General features: G+C 49.3%; 2 protein-coding genes and 1 long non-coding RNA gene across 6 annotated transcripts; 2 read left to right on the top strand and 1 right to left on the bottom strand.

Moving 5' to 3' along the window:
- The first annotated feature begins 4,217 nt into the window (after nt 1-4,217).
- On the top strand, nt 4,218-9,022 carry RPL27 (ribosomal protein L27). The gene is made up of 5 exons (XM_004041645.5): nt 4,218-4,486; nt 4,764-4,846; nt 5,959-6,128; nt 8,717-8,827; nt 8,916-9,022. Exons 2-5 carry the CDS (start codon nt 4,766-4,768, stop codon nt 8,962-8,964), a joined length of 411 nt encoding a protein of 136 aa, XP_004041693.1. The 5' UTR covers nt 4,218-4,486; nt 4,764-4,765; the 3' UTR covers nt 8,965-9,022.
- Nucleotides 4,522-5,857, bottom strand: LOC129533753 (uncharacterized). The gene is made up of 2 exons (XR_008680119.2): nt 5,747-5,857; nt 4,522-5,412 (listed from the first exon to the last, which is right to left on the bottom strand). It is a non-coding gene; the product is annotated as an uncharacterized lncRNA (long non-coding RNA).
- Nucleotides 9,023-12,677: 3,655 nt separating the features above from the next.
- On the top strand, nt 12,678-20,497 carry IFI35 (interferon induced protein 35). 4 transcript variants are annotated; one of them, XM_055388066.2, is made up of 8 exons: nt 12,793-13,010; nt 16,804-16,971; nt 18,215-18,313; nt 19,087-19,234; nt 19,307-19,413; nt 19,514-19,700; nt 19,817-19,923; nt 20,149-20,497. In XM_055388066.2, exons 3-8 carry the CDS (start codon nt 18,254-18,256, stop codon nt 20,338-20,340), a joined length of 801 nt encoding a protein of 266 aa, XP_055244041.1. In that variant the 5' UTR covers nt 12,793-13,010; nt 16,804-16,971; nt 18,215-18,253; the 3' UTR covers nt 20,341-20,497. The 4 variants fall into 4 exon arrangements, with proteins under 4 accessions (XP_004041704.1, XP_055244041.1, XP_055244042.1 ...); XM_004041656.2 differs by lacking the exon at nt 16,804-16,971 and having other exon boundaries at nt 12,678-13,010; XM_055388067.2 differs by lacking the exon at nt 16,804-16,971 and having other exon boundaries at nt 19,514-19,634.
- The last annotated feature ends 7 nt before the right edge of the window (nt 20,498-20,504 follow it).

Here is a 20,504-nt window from a genome sequence, read left to right as displayed (position 1 = left end):
TGGGAGTACAGGCGTCTGCCACCACGCCTGGCTAATTTTTGTATTTTTAATAGGGTTTCACCACATTTGTCAGGCTAGTCTCGAACTCCTGACCTCAGGTGATCCACCCACTTCAGCCTCCCAAAGTGCTGGGATTATAGGTGTGAGCCACCACACCCAGCCAGGATTGGCACTTTTAAATCCACTTGTCTGGATATCACTTTTGGTGGTAACTGGTATAGCCATATGGCGTAGCCCAGCGATCACCCCAGTATTGCCTTTTTCAAATCACAAAAACACAACTTGTATTAAGGCTTTGTGCTAGCATTACAGGAAGCATTTTCATTTGTCTCATTCTAATTAAATTCTCACTACTTACAAAGTGGGACAGTATTATCCCCACTTTACAGCTGAGGAAACTGAACTGCAGAGAGGTTAAATATTTTGTCCTGGTTTACATGATGATGGAAGACCTGAGATTTGGAGTCAAGTTTTCTGAATCCAAAGCCCACAGTCTATCTTTTCACTTCATTGTATCATGTTGTTTCTAGATTTTGGTTTCTCTTTCTCCTTTATCCACCACCCTCATTCCTACCCTCACTTTGGGGAGGAGAAGGTATTTTCCACACAACTGCCAGAAATTTCAGCTGCCAAAGGACAAGGCTGCAGGGAGACAGGCCGGCAGCCATGACTTTCATGTCTAAGTTCTTGAAACCTAAATGTGTGTATCAACTGAGACAACCCAACAATTCCATCAGCATCCCTGCAGTCAGATATCTGCTAAGCTCTGATATCATCTGTCATTACTGAGAACAGAGCTCTGTCCTTGGCTTAGGGTGAGACAGGACAAGGGAGGAGAGGCAGGCCAGTCCACCCAGATCCAAGGATATGCAAGAATGGAAGGGTCAAGAGCCATGGATATGTATGCAGTGGAAATGTAGGGTGTGTTGTACAAGTATGATCTGCAAAGTATTGTTAAAGCCGTCTAAGGTGCTCTCCAATCATTCATTCACTATTGATCACTTAGCAACTGCCTGCCTAGACTAGATGCTAAAGAAAGAGAAAAGTAAACCTACCCGGTGCCCTCAACAAACACACAGTCTAGCAAAGGAGATACCATACCAATTGGAGATTTGGAGAGACTGTTAAAATATAGATTGCTGGGTCCCATCCCCAGAGTTTTTTATTGAGTTGTTTTGGGGTGGGGCCTGAGAATTTGGTTTCTAACAAGTTCCTAGGTTATGGTGATGCTGCTGCTCTGGGGACCACACTTTGAGATGAGAACCACTCATATCCAAACTAAGATTATGTTCTGTAATAAAGGTAAGTACAGACTGGATTGCTGAGAGAGCCCAGAGAAAGGAGAGATTAATTCTGCCTGGGAGAATTCTGGAATAACCTTGAAGGATGGATAGAATTTGAATAGGATTTTGCCTGGTTACTTGGAGAGGAAGAAAAAGACACAAGGAACAACCCAGGGGGTATGTGAAGGGTGGGGGAGTCAGAAATTTATGCTGCAGGAAAGGTAGTAAGGAAGGAAAGGAGTGAAAGTTCATACTATTGAATAAGCCAACAATGGAGTTCAAGAAAAGTGAAGAACTTTTCAAGAAAAAGTTGTTTAAAGCTGTTGCTCAAAATAAGATCTATAGATCATATGGCTCCACTCCAGACCAGAATTACTATCTCTGAGGTTGGAGATACTTCTTTAATAAGCATCCCGGGGGCCAGGCGCGGTGCCTCACACCTGTAATCCCAGCACTTTGGGAGGCCTAGGCGGGTGGATCACAAGGTCAGCAGATCAAGACCATCCTGGCTAACATGGTAAAACCCTGTCTCTACTAAAAAATACAAAAAATTAGCTGGGCGTGGTGGCGGGTGCCTGTAGTCCCAGCTACTCGGGAGGCTGAGGCAGGAGAATGGCATGAACCCGGGAGGCGGAGCTTGCAGTGAGCCGAGATCGCGCCACTGCACTCCAGCCTGGGAGCGAGAGGGAGACTCCGTCTCAAAAAAAATAACAAGCATCCTGGCTGGACACGGTGGCTCATGCTTGTAATCCCAGCACTTTGGGAGGCCAAGGTGGGTGGATCACCTGAGGTCAAGAGTTCGAGACCAGCCTGGCCAACATGGTGAAACCCCATCTCTACTAAAGATACTAAATTAGCCAGGCGTGGTGGCATGCGCCTGTAGTCCCAGTTACTCGGGAGGCTGAGGCAGGAGAACTGCTTGAGCTCAGGAGGCAGAGGTTGCAGTGAGCCAAGATCATGCCACTGCACTCCAGCCTGGGCAACAAAGTGAGACTCCATCTCAAAAATAAAAGACATAAGACAAAATTCAGAGGATTTAGTTACTGATTTGATTTGGAGGGTAAGGTGGCTTAGTCCTGGCTACTTGGGAAGCTGAAATGGGAGGATCACTTGAGGCTAGGAGTTTGAAGCTACATCACACCTGTCAATAGCCACTGCATTCAAGTCCGGCAACATAGCAAGACCTCATCTCTTTAAAAAATGAAATATATAAGAAAAAGACATTTTAAAAACCATTGGAGGCCAGGCGTGGTGGCTCATGCCTGTAATCCCAGCACTTTGGGAGTTCGAGGCAAGCGGATCACTTGAGGCTGGGAGTTTGAGACCAGCCTGGCCAACATGGCGAAACCGCATCTCTACAAAAAATATAAAAATTAGCCGGGTGTGGTGGCAGGAGCCTATAGTCCCAGCTACTTAGGAGGCTGAGGCAGGAGAATCGCTTGAACCCGGGAGGTGGAGGTTGCAGTGAGCTGAGATCGCCCACTGCACTCCAGCCTGGGTGACAAAATGAGACTCTGTCTGAAAAAAAAAAAAAATTGTAATGGGGCCGGGCACGGTGCTGCGTCGCCTGTAATCCCAACACTTTGGGAGGCTCAGGTAGGAGGATCACTTAATCCCAGAAGTTTTTGAGACCAGCCTGGGCAATAAAGTGAGTCCCCATCTCTACCAAAAAAAAAAAAGTTCTTTGATTTTGTTTTTTTCTTCTAATTACACGGGCATGGTGGCACATACCTGAAGTCCTATCTACTCAGGAGGCTGAGGTGGGAGGATCACGAGCCCAGGAGGTTGAGGCTACAGTGAGCCATGATTGTGCTACACACCATTCAGCCTGGGTGACAGAGCGAGACCCTGTCTCTCAAAAAACAAAACAAAACAAAACAAAAGCCATTGCAATGGGATCCTGAGGGATACAGGGAAAATTGTATCACTGGAGAGCTTCAGGAGAGAACTGATGAAATCCTGGTTGTTCCACATCTTGCCCAAGACAAATCCTATAGGTTCAGATAAGCAAAAACTGTGAGATAGTTTATCTTTCCCTTAAACTCGGAAAGCACATAAGGTACCATGTGAAAACACTCTTCTGGTGAGTGATGGGAAATAATTCAGTTTGAGAGCCAACTAGACCTAGATTCAGACTTAGATTTGAATCCCATCTATGCCGCTGATTAGGATTAACCTCAGACAAGCAATTTATCCTCTCTGAATTGCAATTTCCTCATGTCTAAATGGGAGGAGAATGCCCAAGATGCAGAGTTGTGAGGATTAAACAGGCTGCCGGCTTGTATAAAGTGCTCACATCTTGCCTGGGAGAGAATCGCTGCTCAGGATGGTGACATGGTAAACAGTATGGGTTCAGGAGTTGAACTGCTTGAGGCTGAGCCCCAGCTCCACTATTTACCCACTATAGACTTAGGGCAAATCTCTCTAAGCCAGTTTCCTCGACTCTAGAATGGAGATAATAATAGTATCTATTTCTTAGTGTTACGATGACCAAATCAGATGATGTGCATAAATAGATTAACCTGACCTGGCACAGGGTAAGCAGCTGCCATTCTCCTCTACCTCCCTCATGCTTATTCTAGTTGGTAATGTCAGTGACACCACTAGACTTTAACTGTTGGGGGTAAATATCCTTTTTGTTTGTTTTTTTAAAACCAAATTTAGCAGTGGGGGGTTGTATACCAACTTTAGTGACCCTAACGTTGATAAGTTCTGATAACCCACTACTATCGGACCAGCCACCCTTACTGATCTTTGTCCCTCCCTCTTTAGCTAACAGTGCCCCCGACAGGCACCAATAAATGCCCTATTTTTTTCCCTGTGTCTCCCAAGAGAAAAAGTAAATTTCAGATTGTGTTCCCCCTCCTAGCGCCAGAGAAAGGAACTACAACAAAGCCTAGCTGCTGAGTCCAGAGCGCACGGCACAGTCGCCCTCCCAGCTCTTCCGTCGGCCGGGTGGAGTCTCCTTTGCTCTTGTCTACTGCTGGAGCTGCTAATAAAGCTTCATTCGAATACTTGAGTTGCCGCGCCCTGCGTTTCCCTCATGAGCCTCTTCCGCCCGCAACACGAGACTCAGCACCACACAATCAGCGTGGCAAAGCCTGAAGGGCGGGACAGGAAGTGAGGTCACTCCTCACCGGGGTGAAAGGTTAGCGGAAGTGTCCTTGTTTCCTTTTTCCTGTAGGCCCGGGTGGTTGCTGCCGGTAAGTAGAAGCTTGGGTTGAATCTTTCAATCCGCTGCCATCCGCGGCTTGGGGGTCGAAGGTCCGGGCGGCGCCGGGTGCATTCCTTCCCTAGGTCTCTGGCGGCTACGTATCCGATCCTGTCCTGCGAGCAGGGCCCTCGGGCGGCCTGGACCAAGGCGACAGTGAACACAGTCTGAAGTTCCGGCCCAAGACCTGGGCTTGCTGGCAGGAGTCAGCTCTGGGCATCTTTGGCTTTACGGATTTTTAAGTGGCCCTTTCTCCTTGCTCTCTGCAGAAATGGGCAAGTTCATGAAACCTGGGAAGGTGGTGCTTGTCCTGGCTGGACGCTACTCCGGACGCAAAGCTGTCATCGTGAAGGTATCAGCCTCGCGGGACTCTGCGTCCTTGCATCCCGGGACCAGGCTGGCTGCGGCGGGGCGGGCAGGCTTGGAATTCAAGGCCTGTTTCTGGGGCAGTAGCCAGTGAGCACGGTCAGGGTGAACGTGGGAGAGATTTTGAGAGAGGAAGAAGCACAGTAAAAGCAAATGTCAGTAAAAGCAAATGTGAGCTGAATTGGGCTCCCAACGCATAAAGCCTTCTCTACCAGAGGCTTTAAATATATAGTAATAGTGGCTGACATTGCACGCTTGCTATGTGCTCCCACTGCCTTTCAGGTATTGTCATGTGCAGTCCTTGAAGTAATCATAGGGGATTCCTTTTCTTTTCTTTTCTTTTTTTTTGAGACGGGATCTCTGTCCAGGCTAAGTGCAGTGGCGTGATCACTGCAGCCTCGACCTCCCGGGCTCAAGCGAGTCTCCCATCTCAGCCTCCCGAGTGGCTGGGACTACAGGTGCGTGCCACCATCCCCAGCTATAGGGGGTTCCTTCCTGTTGCTAAGGTTTGGAGGTGTTCTGTTATTTACCTGAAGTGCTGCAGCTGGGAATCTGTAAGAAGAGGAGGAAATTGCTTTTAGAAAGGTCACGTAGCCCCTCACTGTTTTCCTCTTATCCATGATTTTGTAGCTTCTTGAGAGAGTTCCCTAGGCTCTGGCCACATACACCACTGCGTTTTGTTGTTGTGGGGACACTGGAGTACCCCTGGATTCCCCTCTCCCATCTTCTGAGACTGATCTCTGGAGTTCGGCTGTGGTGTCTTAACCTTGGCTGTACACTTGACTAGCAGTGGAGCAAGTGAATAGATACCAAGTCCTGTGAGCAGTGCTTGGCATATAGCAAGTACTTCTTAAATGTTAACTGTTGCTACTTTTAAATCTCTTACCTCTAATAAGCCGTTCCAGATGCTTCCTGATGGAGATAAACACTGTTCTGTTTCTCTTTGGTCATTTCTCATAGCTTTCTGTGATTTTTCTCTTTATAATGGTGGATCTTGGAGACCTGAGGGTGGAAATATTTTTTGGACACGGCCCTACCTCTAACACAGGGCCTAAATAGGGCCTCAGTGAATAACAAATGTAATTCTTACTCATTTAGAACATTGATGATGGCACCTCAGATCGCCCCTACAGCCATGCTCTGGTGGCTGGAATTGACCGCTACCCCCGCAAAGTGACAGCTGCCATGGGCAAGAAGAAGATCGCCAAGAGATCAAAGATAAAATCTTTTGTGAAAGTTTATAACTACAATCACCTAATGCCCACAAGGTGAGCATTTCAAGAACTAGAATTTAAATTTCTTCTCCCTGCTCTGTTGAATAAGGAGACAGACCTTGCAGCCATTCCAACACCAGGAAGGGATATCATTTCCAAATTGTTCATCTTCAACTCATAAAGTGGCTATGGTTTCCAGTTTTGCCTTTGATCCATCTTTTAAGTGTTGGGTAAAGATTGTTTTCCATCCACAGTAAACACAGGCATGGGGTCTGATCTGCCCTCTTCCACTGTTCCACCCTCAAGGATAAATACAATAGGTTTCAAAAAGTCTGTGAGTGCGTGAAAGCAAGTCTTCCCCAATTAATTTTACTCACCTGTTGGGCCCTTTAGTCTGGGGACATACACTGTCTTAGTACAGTGTTTTTTTTGTTTGTTTGTTTTTTGTTTTTTTTGAGACAGAGTCGCCCAGGCTGGAGTGCAGTCGCGGGATCTCACGCCATTCTTCTGCCTCAGCCTCCCGAGTAGCTGGGAGTACAGGCGCCTGCCACCACGCCTGGCTAATTTTTTTTTTTTTTTTTTTGTATTTTTAGTAGAGACAGCGTTTCACCATGTTAGGATGGTCTCGATCTCCTCACCTCGTGATCCGCCCGCCTCAGCCTCCCAAAGTGCTGGGATTACAGGCGTGAGCCACCGCGCCCGGCCAGTACAAGTGTTTTTTAAGAAGTACAAGAGGCCGGGCACAATGGCTCACGCCTGTAATCCCATCACTTTGGGAGGCCAAGGCGGATGGATCACCTGAGGTCAGGAGTTTGAGACCAGCCTGACCAACATGGTGAAACCCTGTCTCTACTAAAAATACAAAATTAGCTGGGCATGGTAATCCTGTAATCCCAGCTACTTGGGAGGCTGAGGCAGAAGAATCGCTTGAACCCGGGAGGTGGAGGTTGCAGTGAGCCAAGATCACACCATTGTACTCCAGCCTGGGCAAGGAGAGCAAAGCTCCATCTCAAAGAGGTGCAAGGCCAGGCACAGTGGCTCACGCCTACAATCCCAGCACTTTGGGAGGCCGAGGTGAGTGGATCACAGGGTCAGGAGATGGAGACCGCACTGGCTAACACAGTAAACCTGGGAGGTGGAGATTGCAGGGAGCTGAGATCACACCACTGCACCTCCAGCAAAAGAGGTGCAAGAATTGAGAAAGTCCTGAACAATAATTGCCAGAACCCAGCAGTGTGCACCTTAAAGTTTGCTGCTGGTATTGCACATTTACTCTGGGTTGGCTGACCTAAAGGGGCAGAGAGAGGCCGGACACCATGGCTCACACCTGTAATCCCAGCACTTTGGGAGGCCGAGGCAGGTGGATCGCTTGAGGTCAGGAGTTCGAGACCAGCCTGGCCAACGTGATGAAATCTCATCTCTACTAAAAAATAAAAAAATTAGCTGGGCATGGTGGCTGGCACATATAATCCCAGCTATTCCGGAGGCTGAGGTGGGAGAATCGCTTGAGTTTGGGAGGTGGAGGGTACAGTGAGCTGAGATGGCACCACTGCACTCCAGCCTGGGTGACAGAGCGAGACTCCATCTCAAAAAATAAAAAAGTAATAATAATAAAAGGGCAGAGAGAGCTGTTTCTTGGGTGCTGGGATGTCGTGGGGTTGAGGCAGCTAGTTTTTGGGCTGTCATGAGAGTGACTGCATTGGCAGAACTTGAACAATAAGGAAATGATTTCAAGTAGAAAGTTAGCTAACTGTCATGATGAAAGTCAAGAAGGCCTAATTTGGCCGGGCACAGTGGCTCAGGCTTGTAATCCCAGCACTTTGGGAGGCCGAGGCAAGCGGATCACGAGGTTAGGAGATTGAGACCATCCTGGCTAACACAGTGAAACCCCGTCTCCACTGAAAGTACAAAAAATTAGCCGGGCATGGTGGCAGGCGCCTGTAGTCCCAGCTACTTGCAAGGCTGAGGCAGGAGAAGGGCGTGAACCTAGGAGGCAGAGGTTGCAGTGAGCCGAGATTGCGCCACTGCACTCCAGCCTGGGCAATAGCGAGACTGTGTCTCAAAAAGTGGGGGAGGGCCTCATTTGATGATTCTTAGCTAGAAAAATTAAGTAGTTGTGGGAAATTGGGAATGAAACATTGAATTTTACATTTTATTGGCGTGAATCCAATAAATGTTAAAAGTGAATTTTCAGGCCGGATGCGGTGACTCACGCCTATAATCCCAGCATTTTGGGAGGCTAAGGCGGGCGGATCACGAGGTCAGGAGATCGAGACCATCCTGGCTAACACTGTGAAACCCCGTCTCTACTAAAAAAATACAAAAAATTAGCCAGGCGTGATGGCGGGCACCTGTAGTCCCAGCTACTCGGGAGGCTGAGGCAGGAGAATGGCGTGAACCCGGGAGGCGGAACTTGCAGTGAGCTGAGATCACACCACTGCAGTCCAGCCTGGACAAAAGATTCAGACTCCGTCTCAAAAAAAAAAAGTGTGAATTTTCAGATAATGTCATCAGGACATGGCTTTTGATGGTTGCTTCTAAGGAGTCAGACCCTGATTCCCTAGTGTCCCACAAGGATTTGGGCTGTATAGGGGCCCCTGGCAGTATGTGGGCTAATCCTGCCTCTCCACCTTTGTCCCCAGGTACTCTGTGGATATCCCCTTGGACAAAACTGTCGTCAATAAGGATGTCTTCAGAGATCCTGCTCTTAAACGCAAGGCCCGACGGGAGGCCAAGGTCAAGTTTGAAGAGAGGTAAGTAGGCTTTGGTAGTGAATGGTGGAGTATGGTTTCACTATTTCCATTCCTTTCCTCATTGGTGTCCTCTTTTTTTCCCTTCTAGATACAAGACAGGCAAGAACAAGTGGTTCTTCCAGAAACTGCGGTTTTAGATGCTTTGTTTTGATCATTAAAAATTATAAAGAAAAAAAGCCTGTGTCTGCATGCTGTATGTATTACCAGACTGTGAAAAGGAGAACATTATTGAATAGGAAACACTGGGTGGGCTGGGCACGGTGGCTCACGCCTGTAATCCCAGTACTTTGGGAGGCTAAGGCGAGCGGATCACCAGGTCAAGAGATGGCCAACATGGTGAAACCCTGTCTCTCCTAAAAAATACTAAGAATTATCTGGGCCTGGTGGTGCACGCCTGTAGTCCCAGCTACTCGGGAGGTTGAGGCAGGAGAATTGCTTGAACCCGGGAGGCGGAAGTTGCAGGGAGGGCTGAGATAGCACCACTGCACTGCAGTCTGGCAATAGCAAGACTCCATCTCAAAAAAAAAAAACAAAAAAACACTGAGTGATGGATGAGGGGCTGGGAAAATGTTAAATCTGCCTTAATGAGATTTACGCTGCCTCTGTCCTTAGCCCGATAATCCCTGTGAAGAACTGTGTAGCCTCCCTGGCTTCTACCCATTACATGCCAGGAGAACCTCTGTCACACACACTCTGCCCCTCCTTGTGACAACCAAAGGCCCCTGAGTGGTGGGGATCAGGTATTTTTGATTGAGAACCACTAACCCGAAATTCTCAAACCTTAGCACAGATAGAGATCACCTGGATGGTTTGTTAAACCACGGATTGCTGAAATCCTGCCCTCAGACTGATCCAGTAGGTCTGAGTTTCTAGCAGGTTTTCAGGTGACACTGGTACTGCTGTAGGTGAGATGGGGACCACCCTGGAGACCTGCTCCTGGTGGTAACGACAGATGCCTTTGGTGAATCCCTGAGCCTAGAGCAGCTGTTTAATAGGACAAGGGAGTGCTCCTCAAATGGCCTGGCTGGCAGAGACTTGAAAGAAAGTGATCAAAGGAGCTTTGGGGCATTGGATTGTGCCACTACTGTATAGTGCAGGAGAGACATTTGGTTCTTAGGATCTGGCATTTTATCTCTCAATGGACTGTAACTGTAGTCATGTTTCATGAATGAAATAGGTGCTCCATCTGAATGGTTCTGTCGCTAAAGGGAACTAAGATTCAAACAGGCCAGTTTGCCAAGTCTGCTAGGTACCACACTTGCACTTGGGAACTAGAGTGGGCGGGGTGGCGGGAAGGGGCCAAAAGTAGGATTGGTGAGTAACTGGAAAAAACTTTGGGCTAGGTTATTAGGAAACTTTTTTTTTTTTTTTTGTGGCAGAGGCTTGCTCTGTTGCCCAGGCTGGAGTGCAGTGGCGCGATCTCGGCTCACTGCAAGCTCCGCCTCCCGGGTTCACGCCATTCTCCTGCCTCAGCCTCCTGAGTAGCTGGGACTACAGGCGCCTGCCACCATGCCCGGCTAATATTTTTGTATTTCTAGTAGAGACGGGGTTTCACCGTGTTAGCCAGGATGGTCTGGATCTCCTGACCTTGTGATCGGTCTACCTCAGCCTCCCAAAGTGCTGGAATACAGGCGTGAGCCACCGCGCCCAGCCACTTTTTTTTAAGATGGAGTTTTGCTCTTTCACCTACCCAGTCTGGAGTGAGGTGGCACTATCTTGGCTCACTGCAACTTCTGCCCCGCCCCGGGGTTCAAGCGATTCTCCTGCCTCAGCCTCCCAAGTAGCTAGGACTACAGGAGTGTGCTACCACACCCAGCTAATTTTTGTATTTTTAGAAGAGATGGGGTTTCACTATGTTGGCCAGGATGGTCTTGAACTTCTGATCTCATGATCCACCCACCTCGGCGTCCCAAAGTGCTGGGATTACAGGTATGAGCCACTACACCCGGCCAGGAAACTTTTTAATTGAATCTTCACACACTTAAGTATTAAGGCATCTCTATTGAGACAGACTCCTATTAAGTAGCTTGCCTACTCAGGGTCACAGAAATGGGGCTGAATTTTAAAAACTTTTGAGGAAAAATACAGCAAATTTTTTTCCACTCTACCTCAAGGCCCAAGTGTAAATACTATTCCTACCAGGTTTGGATCCATGCTTCAATTCCTAGCCCTGTGACCTTGGGCAAGTTTCTAATGCTCTGTGCCTCAATTTTCTCATCTGTAAAGTGAAGAAAATAGAACCAACTTCATGGCATTGTTTTGAAGAGTTAATTCATGTAAGGCACAAGCGTGTTGGGCAGATAATAGCTCTCCTTGCTGGCCACTGTTAACAGTTTTGTGAACTTTTTTCTTTTTTTTTTTTTTTGAGCCAGAGTCTCGCTCTGTCACCCAGCTGGAGTGCAGTGGCACGATCTCGGCTCACTGCAAGCTCCGCCTCCTGGGTTCAAGCGATTCCCCCGTCTCAGCCTCCCGAATAGCTGGGACTACAGGCGCACGCTACCACGCCCAGCTAATTTTTGTATTTTTAGTAGAGACAGGGTTTCCCCATGTTGGTCAGGCTGGTCTCAAACTCCTGACCTCAAGTGATTCACCGCCTCAGCCTCCCAAAGTGCTGGGATTACAGGCGTGAGCCACTGCACGCAGCCTTTTTTTTTTTTTTTTTTTTTAAGAGACAAGATTCACTGTGTTGCCCAGGCTGGCCTCGAACTCCTGGGCTCAAGCAGTCCTCCTGCCTCAACCTGCTGGAACTATAGGCACATGTTACCAGTGGGCCCAGCTGCTGGGATTGGCACTTTTTTTTTTTTTTAGTCGGAATCTCACTGTCGCCCAGGCTGGAGTGCAGTGGCGTGATCCAGCCCGGCTAATTTTTTGTATTTTAGTAGGGACAGGGTTTCACCATGGTGGCCAGGATGGTCTCCTGATCCACCCGCCTGGACCTCCCAAAGTGCTGGGATTACAAGGCATGAGCCACCGCGCCTGGCAGTTTTGTGAACTTGAACTGTGGACTTTATCTGTCCTGATTGTGTTTCTCATTCATTCAGCAATTATTATTTTTTGAGATGGGGTTTCGCTCTTGTCACTCAGGCTGGAGTGCAACGGCGCGATCTTGGCTCAATGCAACCTCCACCTCCCAGGTTCCAGCTATTCTCCTGCCTCGGCCTCCCAAGTAGCTGGGAGTACAGGAATACACCACCACACCTGGATAATTTTTGTATTTTTTTAGTAAAGACGGGGTTTCACCACGTTGGCCAGGCTGGTGTCTAACTTGGGATCTCAGGTGATCTGCCCACCTGGGCCTCCCAAAGTGCTGGGATTACAGGTGTGAGCCACCGCATCCGGCAGTTTTGTGAACTTGAACTATGGGCGTTATCTGTCCTGACTGTGTTTCTCATTCATTCAGCAATTATTATTTTATTTATTTTTTGAGATGGAGTTTCACTCTTGTCACCCAGGCTGGAGTGCATTGGCACGATCTCGGCTCAATGCAACCTCTGCCTCCGGGTTCCAGCTATTCTCTTGCCTCGGCCTCCCAGGTAGCTGGGATTACAGGAATGCATCTCCATGCCCGGCTAATTTTTATATATTTTTTAGTAAAGGTGGGGTTTCGCCATGTTGGCCAGGCTGGTCTCTACCTCCTGACCTCAGGTGATCTGCCCGCCTGGGCCTCCCAGAATGCTGGGATTACAGGTGTAAGCCGCCGCACCCAGCTCATTCAGCAATTATTTTATCAATGTTCGATGTGCGCAGCATTATTCTAGGCTCTAGGGAAATAATCCATTGACAAAGCAGCGTCTACCAATGGGCTTGTCGGAGATTGCTGGGAATGGTTGATGGGGGCCAGTTTGCAGTTGCGGTGAGGTGGCTTTCCTTGAGGCAGCATGGCTGAGTGAAGTCGACTTTGCTGACCAAGAAGGCTCCTCCCAGGGGTGGGGAAGCCTCGGCAGGGGGCGGCATGTGAGCGCCAGAAGGCAGGGATTTCACGGAAATGAAAGTGGAAGCAAACAGCCTGCGAGCAGAGCCTCCTGAGGTGTATTTCGGGTCTTCCTGGGGCTGAGAGAGACCACAGCCCTTTGGGGGGTACAAACAAGAGTTCAGTTGCTGTGAATTCTGCCACTGTGCCCAGCTCTGAAGCCTCAGCTCTTGCCAAACAGACCCGAGACCCATGTCAGCCCCACTGGATGCCGTAAGTGAGGAGGAGGGAGTTGGGAAGTGGGGAAACAGGAGCAATCCTCTTGGCTAGGAACCTGCAGATATCTCAGGGCCTGGCAGCCAAGCCTCTCCCTGCCCATCTCAGACCTGCTAAAGGGCTGGGGAGAAACACAGGGCTGGGGTTGCCTCTGCAAGAGTTGGTTCCCTAACCTATTGCCTCAGACAGGAGGAGCTCATTAAATCCTGTGTGTGTGCACTTCTCTGGAGAGAGAATCTGTAGTTTCCATCAGATACTCAGAGGGTTCTGTGACCCAAATAACAATTGTTCTAGGCCGGGTGTGGTGTCTCATGCCTGTCATCCTAGCACTTTGGGAGGCCTGGGCAATACAGTGAAAATCCGTCTCTACTAAAATACAAAAAATTAGCTGTGTGTGGTGGTGTGCGCCTGTAATCCCAGCTACTTGGGAGGCTGAGACAGGAGAATCACTTGAACCTGGGAGGCGGAGGTTGCAGTGAGCCGAGATTGCATCACTGCACTCCAGCCTGGGTGACACAGCGAGACTCTGTCTGAGAAAAATAAAAATAAAAATAAACTAAAGGAATTAGGCTGGGTGTGTTGGCTCACACCTGTAATCCCAGCCAGCACTTTGGGAGGCTGAGGCGTGTGGATCACTTGAGGTTAGGAGTTCGAGACCAGCCTGGCCAACATAGCAAAACCCCATCTCTACTAAAAACACAAAAATTAGCCAGGCATGGTGGCACACACCTGTAATCCCAGCTACTAGGGAGACTGAGGTGGGAGAATTGCTTGAACCTGGGAGGCAGAGGTTGCAGTGAGCTGAGATTGTACCACTATGCTCCACTCTGGGCAACAGAGGGAGACTGTCTCTCACACACACACACACAAAATATATATATACTATAAGAATTATACTTTAAGAATCACACTAGGTAATCCATAGATTAACACGGTAAAAACTTATCCCACTGCTTAGCACCTACAGAGCATTCAATATGTGTTTCTTCTTAATATTATTATTGCCAACCTTTTCAGAACCCCAGTTCCCCAAGGACAATCCCTTTTTTTTTTTTTTTTTTTTTTTTGAGACGGAGTCTTGCTCTGTCTCCTAGGCTGGAGTACAGTGGCATGATCTCGGCTCACTGCAACCTCTGCCTACTGGGTTCAAGCGATTCTCCTGCCTCAGCCTCCCAAGTAACTGGGAGTACAGGCACGTTCCACCATGCCTGGCTAATTTTTTGTATTTTTAGTAGAAATGGGGTTTCACCATGTTAGCCAGGATGGTCTTGATCTCCTGACCTCGTGATCTGCCCCCCTCAGGCTCCCAAAGTGCTGGGATTACAGGTGTAAACCACCATGCCCGGACTTTTCTTTCCTTTTTTTTTTTTTTTTTTGAGATGGAGTTTCACTCTTGTTGCCCAGGCTGAAGTGCAATAGCATGATCTTGGCTCACTGCAACCTCTGCCTCCCAGATTCAAGTGATTCTCTTGCCTCAGCATCCCGAGTAGCTGGGATTATAGGCACACACGCCACCACGCCTTGCTCATTTTTTTTTTTTTTTTTTTTTTTTTTGAGATGGAGTCTTGCTCTGTCACCCAGGCTGGAGTGCAGTGGCAGGATCTCGGCTCACAGCAAGCTCCGCCCCACGGGTTCATGCCATTCTCTTGCCTCAGCCTCCCAAGTAGCTGGGACCACAGGCCCCCGCCACCACGCCCAGCTAGTTTTTTGTATTTTTGGTAGAGATGGGGTTGCACCGTGTTAGGCATGATGGTCTCGAACTCCTGACCTCGTGATCCGCCCGCCTCAGCCTCCCAAAGTGCTGGGATTACAGGCGTGAGCCACCGTGCCCAGCATGGCTAATTTTTTGTAGAGACAGGGTTTCAGCATGTTGGCCAGGCTGGTCTCGAACTCCTGACCTCACATGATCTGCCTCCCTTAGCCTCCCAAAATGCTGAGATTACAGGCTTGAGCCACAGCACCCGGCTTTATATACGTTAAATTGGGCCATCTTTTTCAAATAAAAATCCAGATTTTTTGTTTTTTGGAGACAAGATCTCACTGTTTTTTCCAGGCTGCAGTGCAGTGGCTGGATCATGGCTCATTGCAGCCACCTCCACCTCTAGGGATCAATAGATCCTTCCATCTCAGCCTCCCGAGTAGCTGGGACTACAGGCATGTGCCACCATACCTGGCTAATTTTTAAATATTTTGTAGAGGTAGAGTTTTGTCCTGTTGCCCAGGCTGGTCTCAGACTCCTGGGCTCAAGCGATCTGCCTCCCTCGGCCTCCCAAAGTGCTGGGATTACAGGCATGTGCCACAACAACCTGCCCAGATTTTTTATTTCTATTAAAAATGGGAAGATTAGGGGGCCTGGGTCCGTGGCTCCTGCCTGTAATCCCAGCACTTTGGGAGGCTGAGTTGGGCAGATCACTTCAGGTGGGAAGTTTGAGACCAGCCTGGCCAACATGGTGAAACCCCATCTCTACTAAAAATAAAAAATTAGAGCCGGGCACAGTGGCTCACTCCTGTAATCCCAGCACTTTGGGAGGCCGAGGTGGGTGGATCACGAGGTCAAGAGATTGAGACCATCCTGGCCAACATGGTGAAACCCCATCTCTACTAAAAATACAAAAATTAGCTGGGCATGGTGGTGTGTGCCTATAGTCCCAGCTACTCGGGAGACTGAGGCAGGAGAATCGCTTGAACGCGGGAGTCAGAGGTCGCAGTGAGCCGAGATCCTGCCACTGCATTCCAGCCTGGCGACAGAGCGAGACTCCGTCTCAAAATAAATAAATAAATAAATAAATAAATAAATAATAAAAAAATTAGCCAGGAGTGGTGGCAGGTGCCTGTAATCCCAGCTACTTGGGAGGCTGAGGCAGGAGAATCTGTTGAACCCGGGAGGTGGAGTTTGCAGCGAGCCGATATTGCGCCACTGCACTCCAGCCTAGGCAACAGAGGGAGACTCTGTCTCAGAAAAGAAAAAAAAATAGAGGGCTGGGCGCGGTGTCTCACACCTGTAATCCCAGCACTTTGGGAGGCTAAGATGGGCTGATCATGAAGTCAGGAGATCGAGACCATCCTGGCTAACACGGTGAAACCCCGTCTCTACTAAAAATACAAAAAAATTAGCCAGGCGTGGTGGCGGGCGCCTGTAGTCCCAGCTAATCGGGAGGCTGAGGCAGGAGAATGAAGTGAACAGGGAGGCGAAGCTTGCAGTGAGCAGAGATCGCGCCACTGCACTCCAGCCTGGGCGACGGTGAGATTCCATCCCAAAAAGAAAAAAAAAAAAAATAGCTGGCACGATGGCACACGCCTGTACTCAGGAGGCTGAGATGAGAGGATTGATTGATTCCGGGAGGTCAAGGCTGCAGTGAGCCATAATGGAGCAATTGCACTCCAGCCTGGGTGGCATTGAGACTTTGTCTCAAAAAACAAAACAAAACAAAAACATGGGTAGATTTGCTGTGGGGGGAAACTTCGTTATGGCTAGAAGCAGTTTACTTTAGAAAGGACATGCTCTTCCCAGTGCGTCAGAGTCCCCACCACTCTCTGTTATCCTACATGGCTCTATTAACTCATTAATGTCATCCAACTGGCCCTTAAAGGCACTGTCTTAGCACTGTCTGATTTACAGAAATATGAATAACTAAGGATCTTTTTCACTATTCATAAACCAGCATAATTTGGTCAAGCTCTAGTTTTCTTCTGATAAAAATAGAACAAACTCACACTGAATTTCTTTGGTGTCCTCTGTAATGTGCTCCTTTACCGTCATTCACTCACTTCATTTCTTCATTCAACACAGTTTTACCGGACACATATTTTGTGCCGGAGATCTTGCTGGACACAGGGAATACAGAGATGGTCGGAACAGAGTCCTATCTTTCCAAGAGATCTCATGCTTCTCTGAGCTGAACTTCTTTATCAGGATTCCTAACCACAGGGTGAACTCTGCTCTATTCCACAAACAAAGGTGCATTTATTGGTATCCCTCGTGTCACTTCCCTGCCTGTGATGTCAGTTCTCTCTCTGGACCCATTCCAGATCACACCCAGCCTAAAAGGTTACTTGGTGTACAGTGGAAAGTGTGACAGTCCAGGGACAAGCTAGAATTGATGGGTAAACTACCTCCCCACTCTGGGCTTCATTTCTTCACTGTAAAGCACAGGTTAGTGGGTGGGCTCTGGAGTCAGACAACCTAGGGCCAAATGACTTTGGGCAAGTCATTTAACCTCTCTGAGCTTTAATTTCCTCATCTATAAAATAAGGATTGGCCAGGCATTGTGGCTTACACCTGTAATCCTAGCACTTTAGGAGGCTGAGGCGGGCAGATCATCTGAGGTCAGGAGTTTGAGACCAACCTGGCCAACATGGTGAAAACCTGTTTCTACTAAAAATACAAAAATGAGCCAGGTGTGGTGGTGGGTGCCTGTAATCCCAGCTACTTGGGAGGCTGAGGCAGGAGAATTACTTGAACCTGGGAGGTGGAGGCTGCAGTGAGCCGAGATCGCGCCACTGCACCCCAGCCTGGGAGACAGAGCAAGACTCTGTCTCAAAAAAAAAAATAAATAAATAAAAATTAAAAAAATAAATCAATAAAATAAGGATCACAGGATATCTATCTTAGATACCCTGTTGTTCTAAGAATTGAATGAAATAATTCATCAGACGGGCTTAGCACAGTGCCTGGCATATAGTAAGTACTTAGTAAATGTTAGTTAAGAATATGACTGTATGACATTTTGCAACTAGTCTCCCCTCCTCTTGGAGGTGTCCCTAATTGGGTTAACCCCTTTGGGATTGTCCCTCTTCCAAATTCCGGCTGCCCTTCACAGTCAGTCATGTGATCATGTACTCTTGAGCACTGTTTGGCAGGCCTGAGGGTCGTACCCTTATCTTCCACTGCCTGTGTCAGTGCCAAGCACTTTCTAGCAGGAGCTCAATCAGTGTTTGTTGAACTCTAGATCTGTGGTCACGAACAAGTCATGGACGCTGCAAAGGCTCCTGCCCTTTCAAGAGCAGCTGAGATGAGGCCAGCCAAGCCCTGGGTGGAGGGGGCCAAGACCAGCCCAGGGCAGCACAAAGGGGTTGGGTTGTTCTTGAGCTTAGCATCAACTCTGCTTTTGGAGCGTCCAGAATAGGCCCCCCTTCCCCTGGGCTTGTTGATTCTCTGGAAGGGCGGGTAGAAGTCTTGTTGTTTCCTTCTGCCCCAACAGGCCCTCCACGCCCTTCAGGAGGAGCAGGCCAGACTCAAGATGAGGCTGTGGGACCTGCAGCAGCTGAGAAAGGAGCTCGGGGACTCCCCCAAAGACAAGGTAAGGTGGGAGACCTGGTGTTGTTTGGTAAAAACGAGCTGGCGAGGCCGGGTGCGGTGGCTCACACCTGTAAACCCAGCACTTTGGTAGGCCAAGGGGGCCTGATCACCTGAGGTCAGGAGTTTGAGACCAGCCTGGCCAACACAGTGAAATCCCATCTCTACTAAAAATACAAAAATTAGGCCGGGCGCAGTGGCTCACGCCTGTAATCCCAGCACTTTGGGAGGCCGAGGCTGGTGGATCACCTGAGGTCGGTTTGAGACCAGCCTGGCCAACAGGGTGAAACCCCGTCTCTACTAAAAATACAAAAATTAGCCGGGTTTGGTGGCACATGCCTGTAATCCCAGCTACTCGGGAGGCTGAGTCCGAATTGCTTGAACCTGGGAAGTGGAGGTTGCAGTGAGCCAAGATCGTGCCACTACACTCCAGCTGGGTGACAGAGCAAGACTCCCTTTAAAACAAACAAACAAACACAAAAAATAGCTGGGGAGTTCTCGGTTTTATTCCTGGCTCTGCTACTTCCTTGCTGTGTGACCTCCAGTATGTTACTTGAACATCTGTAAAGTAGAGCTACCCACCTCCCAGGACAAATTAAGATGTTGTACGTAAATTGCCCGGTATGGACCAGACCTGCATTCATCCACTCATTTATCCAGCTTTTCTTTCAGTAAATGTATTTATCTCCGGCACTCAGCATCAATGGAATGGAATCGGAGATGCCTTCCTCCTAGGTGGGAGTGAGGAACACTCCTACTCCCCTCCCCTACTTCCAGGTCCCATTTTCAGTGCCCAAGATCCCCCTGGTATTCCGAGGACACACCCAGCAAGACCCGGAAGTGCCTAAGTCTTTAGTTTCCAATTTGCGGATCCACTGCCCTCTGCTTGCAGGCTCTGCTCTGATCACCTTTGATGACCCCAAAGGTAAGCTCATGGGGAGCCTCAGGAGGGAGGTGGGGAGGATTCCCAGTACTGACCCTGTTTCCCACCACCCAGTGGCTGAGCAGGTGCTGCAACAAAAGGAGCACACGATCAACATGGAGGAGTGCCGGCTGCGGGTGCAGGTCCAGCCCTTGGAGCTGCCCATGGTCACCACCATCCAGGTGATGGAATGACAGAATCCTGGGGCATGTAAAGCATGCCATGCACCTGGGCATGGGGAAGTGGAGCTGTCTGGGACCACCCCTTGCTGTCTCCCCCTAGGTGTCCAGCCAGTTGAGTGGCCGGAGGGTGTTGGTCACTGGATTTCCTGCCAGCCTCAGGCTGAGTGAGGAGGAGCTGCTAGACAAGCTAGAGATCTTCTTTGGCAAGACTAGGAACGGAGGTGGTGATGTGGATGTTCGGGAGCTACTGCCAGGGAGTGTCATGCTGGGGTTTGCTAGGGATGGAGGTGAGGGCTATGCAGACCTCCTGCAGGGGAGACGAGGGTATAGGGTGTGCAAGATTAAGGTACAGGGAGAGGAGAGGGCTTGATGCTAAAGGTCCACCCCTCCTTGTTCCCCACAGTGGCTCAGCGTCTGTGCCAAATTGGCCAGTTCAGAGTGCCACTGGGTGGGCAGCAAGTCCCTCTGAGAGTCTCTCCATATGTGAATGGGGAGATCCAGAAGCCTGAGGTAAGCGGGAGGGGTGAAGAACAGGGGCTGGGCTGGGTAACCTGTCTGCCTGCCAGGAACTTGCCCAATGAAGGATCAGAGGCCCCAAACCCCACTGACCTACCTACCCACCACCAGCCTCTCCAGGCCTCCCGACCTCATACTCCCATGGGGCACTGCCTGCCCTACGCCCAGCCCCCAGCCCTTCTCCCATGAGCCTTTGCCATCTCCTGGCTCCTTTTCCAGATCAGGTCGCAGCCAGTTCCCCGCTCGGTACTGGTGCTCAACATTCCTGATATCTTGGATGGCCCGGAGCTGCACGACGTCCTGGAGATCCACTTCCAGAAGCCCACCCGTGGGGGCGGGGAGGTAGAGGCCCTGACAGTCGTACCCCAAGGACAGCAGGGCCTAGCAGTCTTCACCTCTGAGTCAGGCTAGAGGCCTCCCCTTCTCATCCTCCCCACCCCCCTGCCAAGGTTCTCATACTGGGCTGGGCTTGGGTGCCCATATAGGAGGTCTGTATGTTCACCAACAGTGCAGAGGGATCACACATTGCGAAACACTGCCCAGAACAGTAAAAAGAGCCTGCACGCCATGATGTT

Source organism: Gorilla gorilla, chromosome 4 (assembly GCF_029281585.2).
Source record: "Gorilla gorilla gorilla isolate KB3781 chromosome 4, NHGRI_mGorGor1-v2.1_pri, whole genome shotgun sequence".
NCBI classification, from domain to species: domain Eukaryota; kingdom Metazoa; phylum Chordata; class Mammalia; order Primates; family Hominidae; genus Gorilla; species Gorilla gorilla.
Note: the sequence above shows the minus strand (reverse complement) of the source record. Positions and strands in the feature narration are given on the sequence as shown.

Bases quoted from the DNA above. Each gene is read 5' to 3' on its own strand.
- RPL27 (XM_004041645.5), top strand. From the start codon at position 4,766: ATGGGCAAGTTCATGAAACCTGGGAAGGTGGTGCTTGTCCTGGCTGGA. The intron at 4,847-5,958 runs GTATCAGCCTCG...TTACTCATTTAG, and splicing joins GCAAAGCTGTCATCGTGAAG to AACATTGATGATGGCACCTC. The intron at 6,129-8,716 runs GTGAGCATTTCA...CTTTGTCCCCAG, and splicing joins AATCACCTAATGCCCACAAG to GTACTCTGTGGATATCCCCT.
- IFI35 (XM_004041656.2), top strand. From the start codon at position 12,990: ATGTCAGCCCCACTGGATGCC. The intron at 19,235-19,306 runs GTAAGCTCATGG...CCCACCACCCAG, and splicing joins CACCTTTGATGACCCCAAAG to TGGCTGAGCAGGTGCTGCAA. The intron at 19,924-20,148 runs GTAAGCGGGAGG...CTCCTTTTCCAG, and splicing joins GGGAGATCCAGAAGCCTGAG to ATCAGGTCGCAGCCAGTTCC.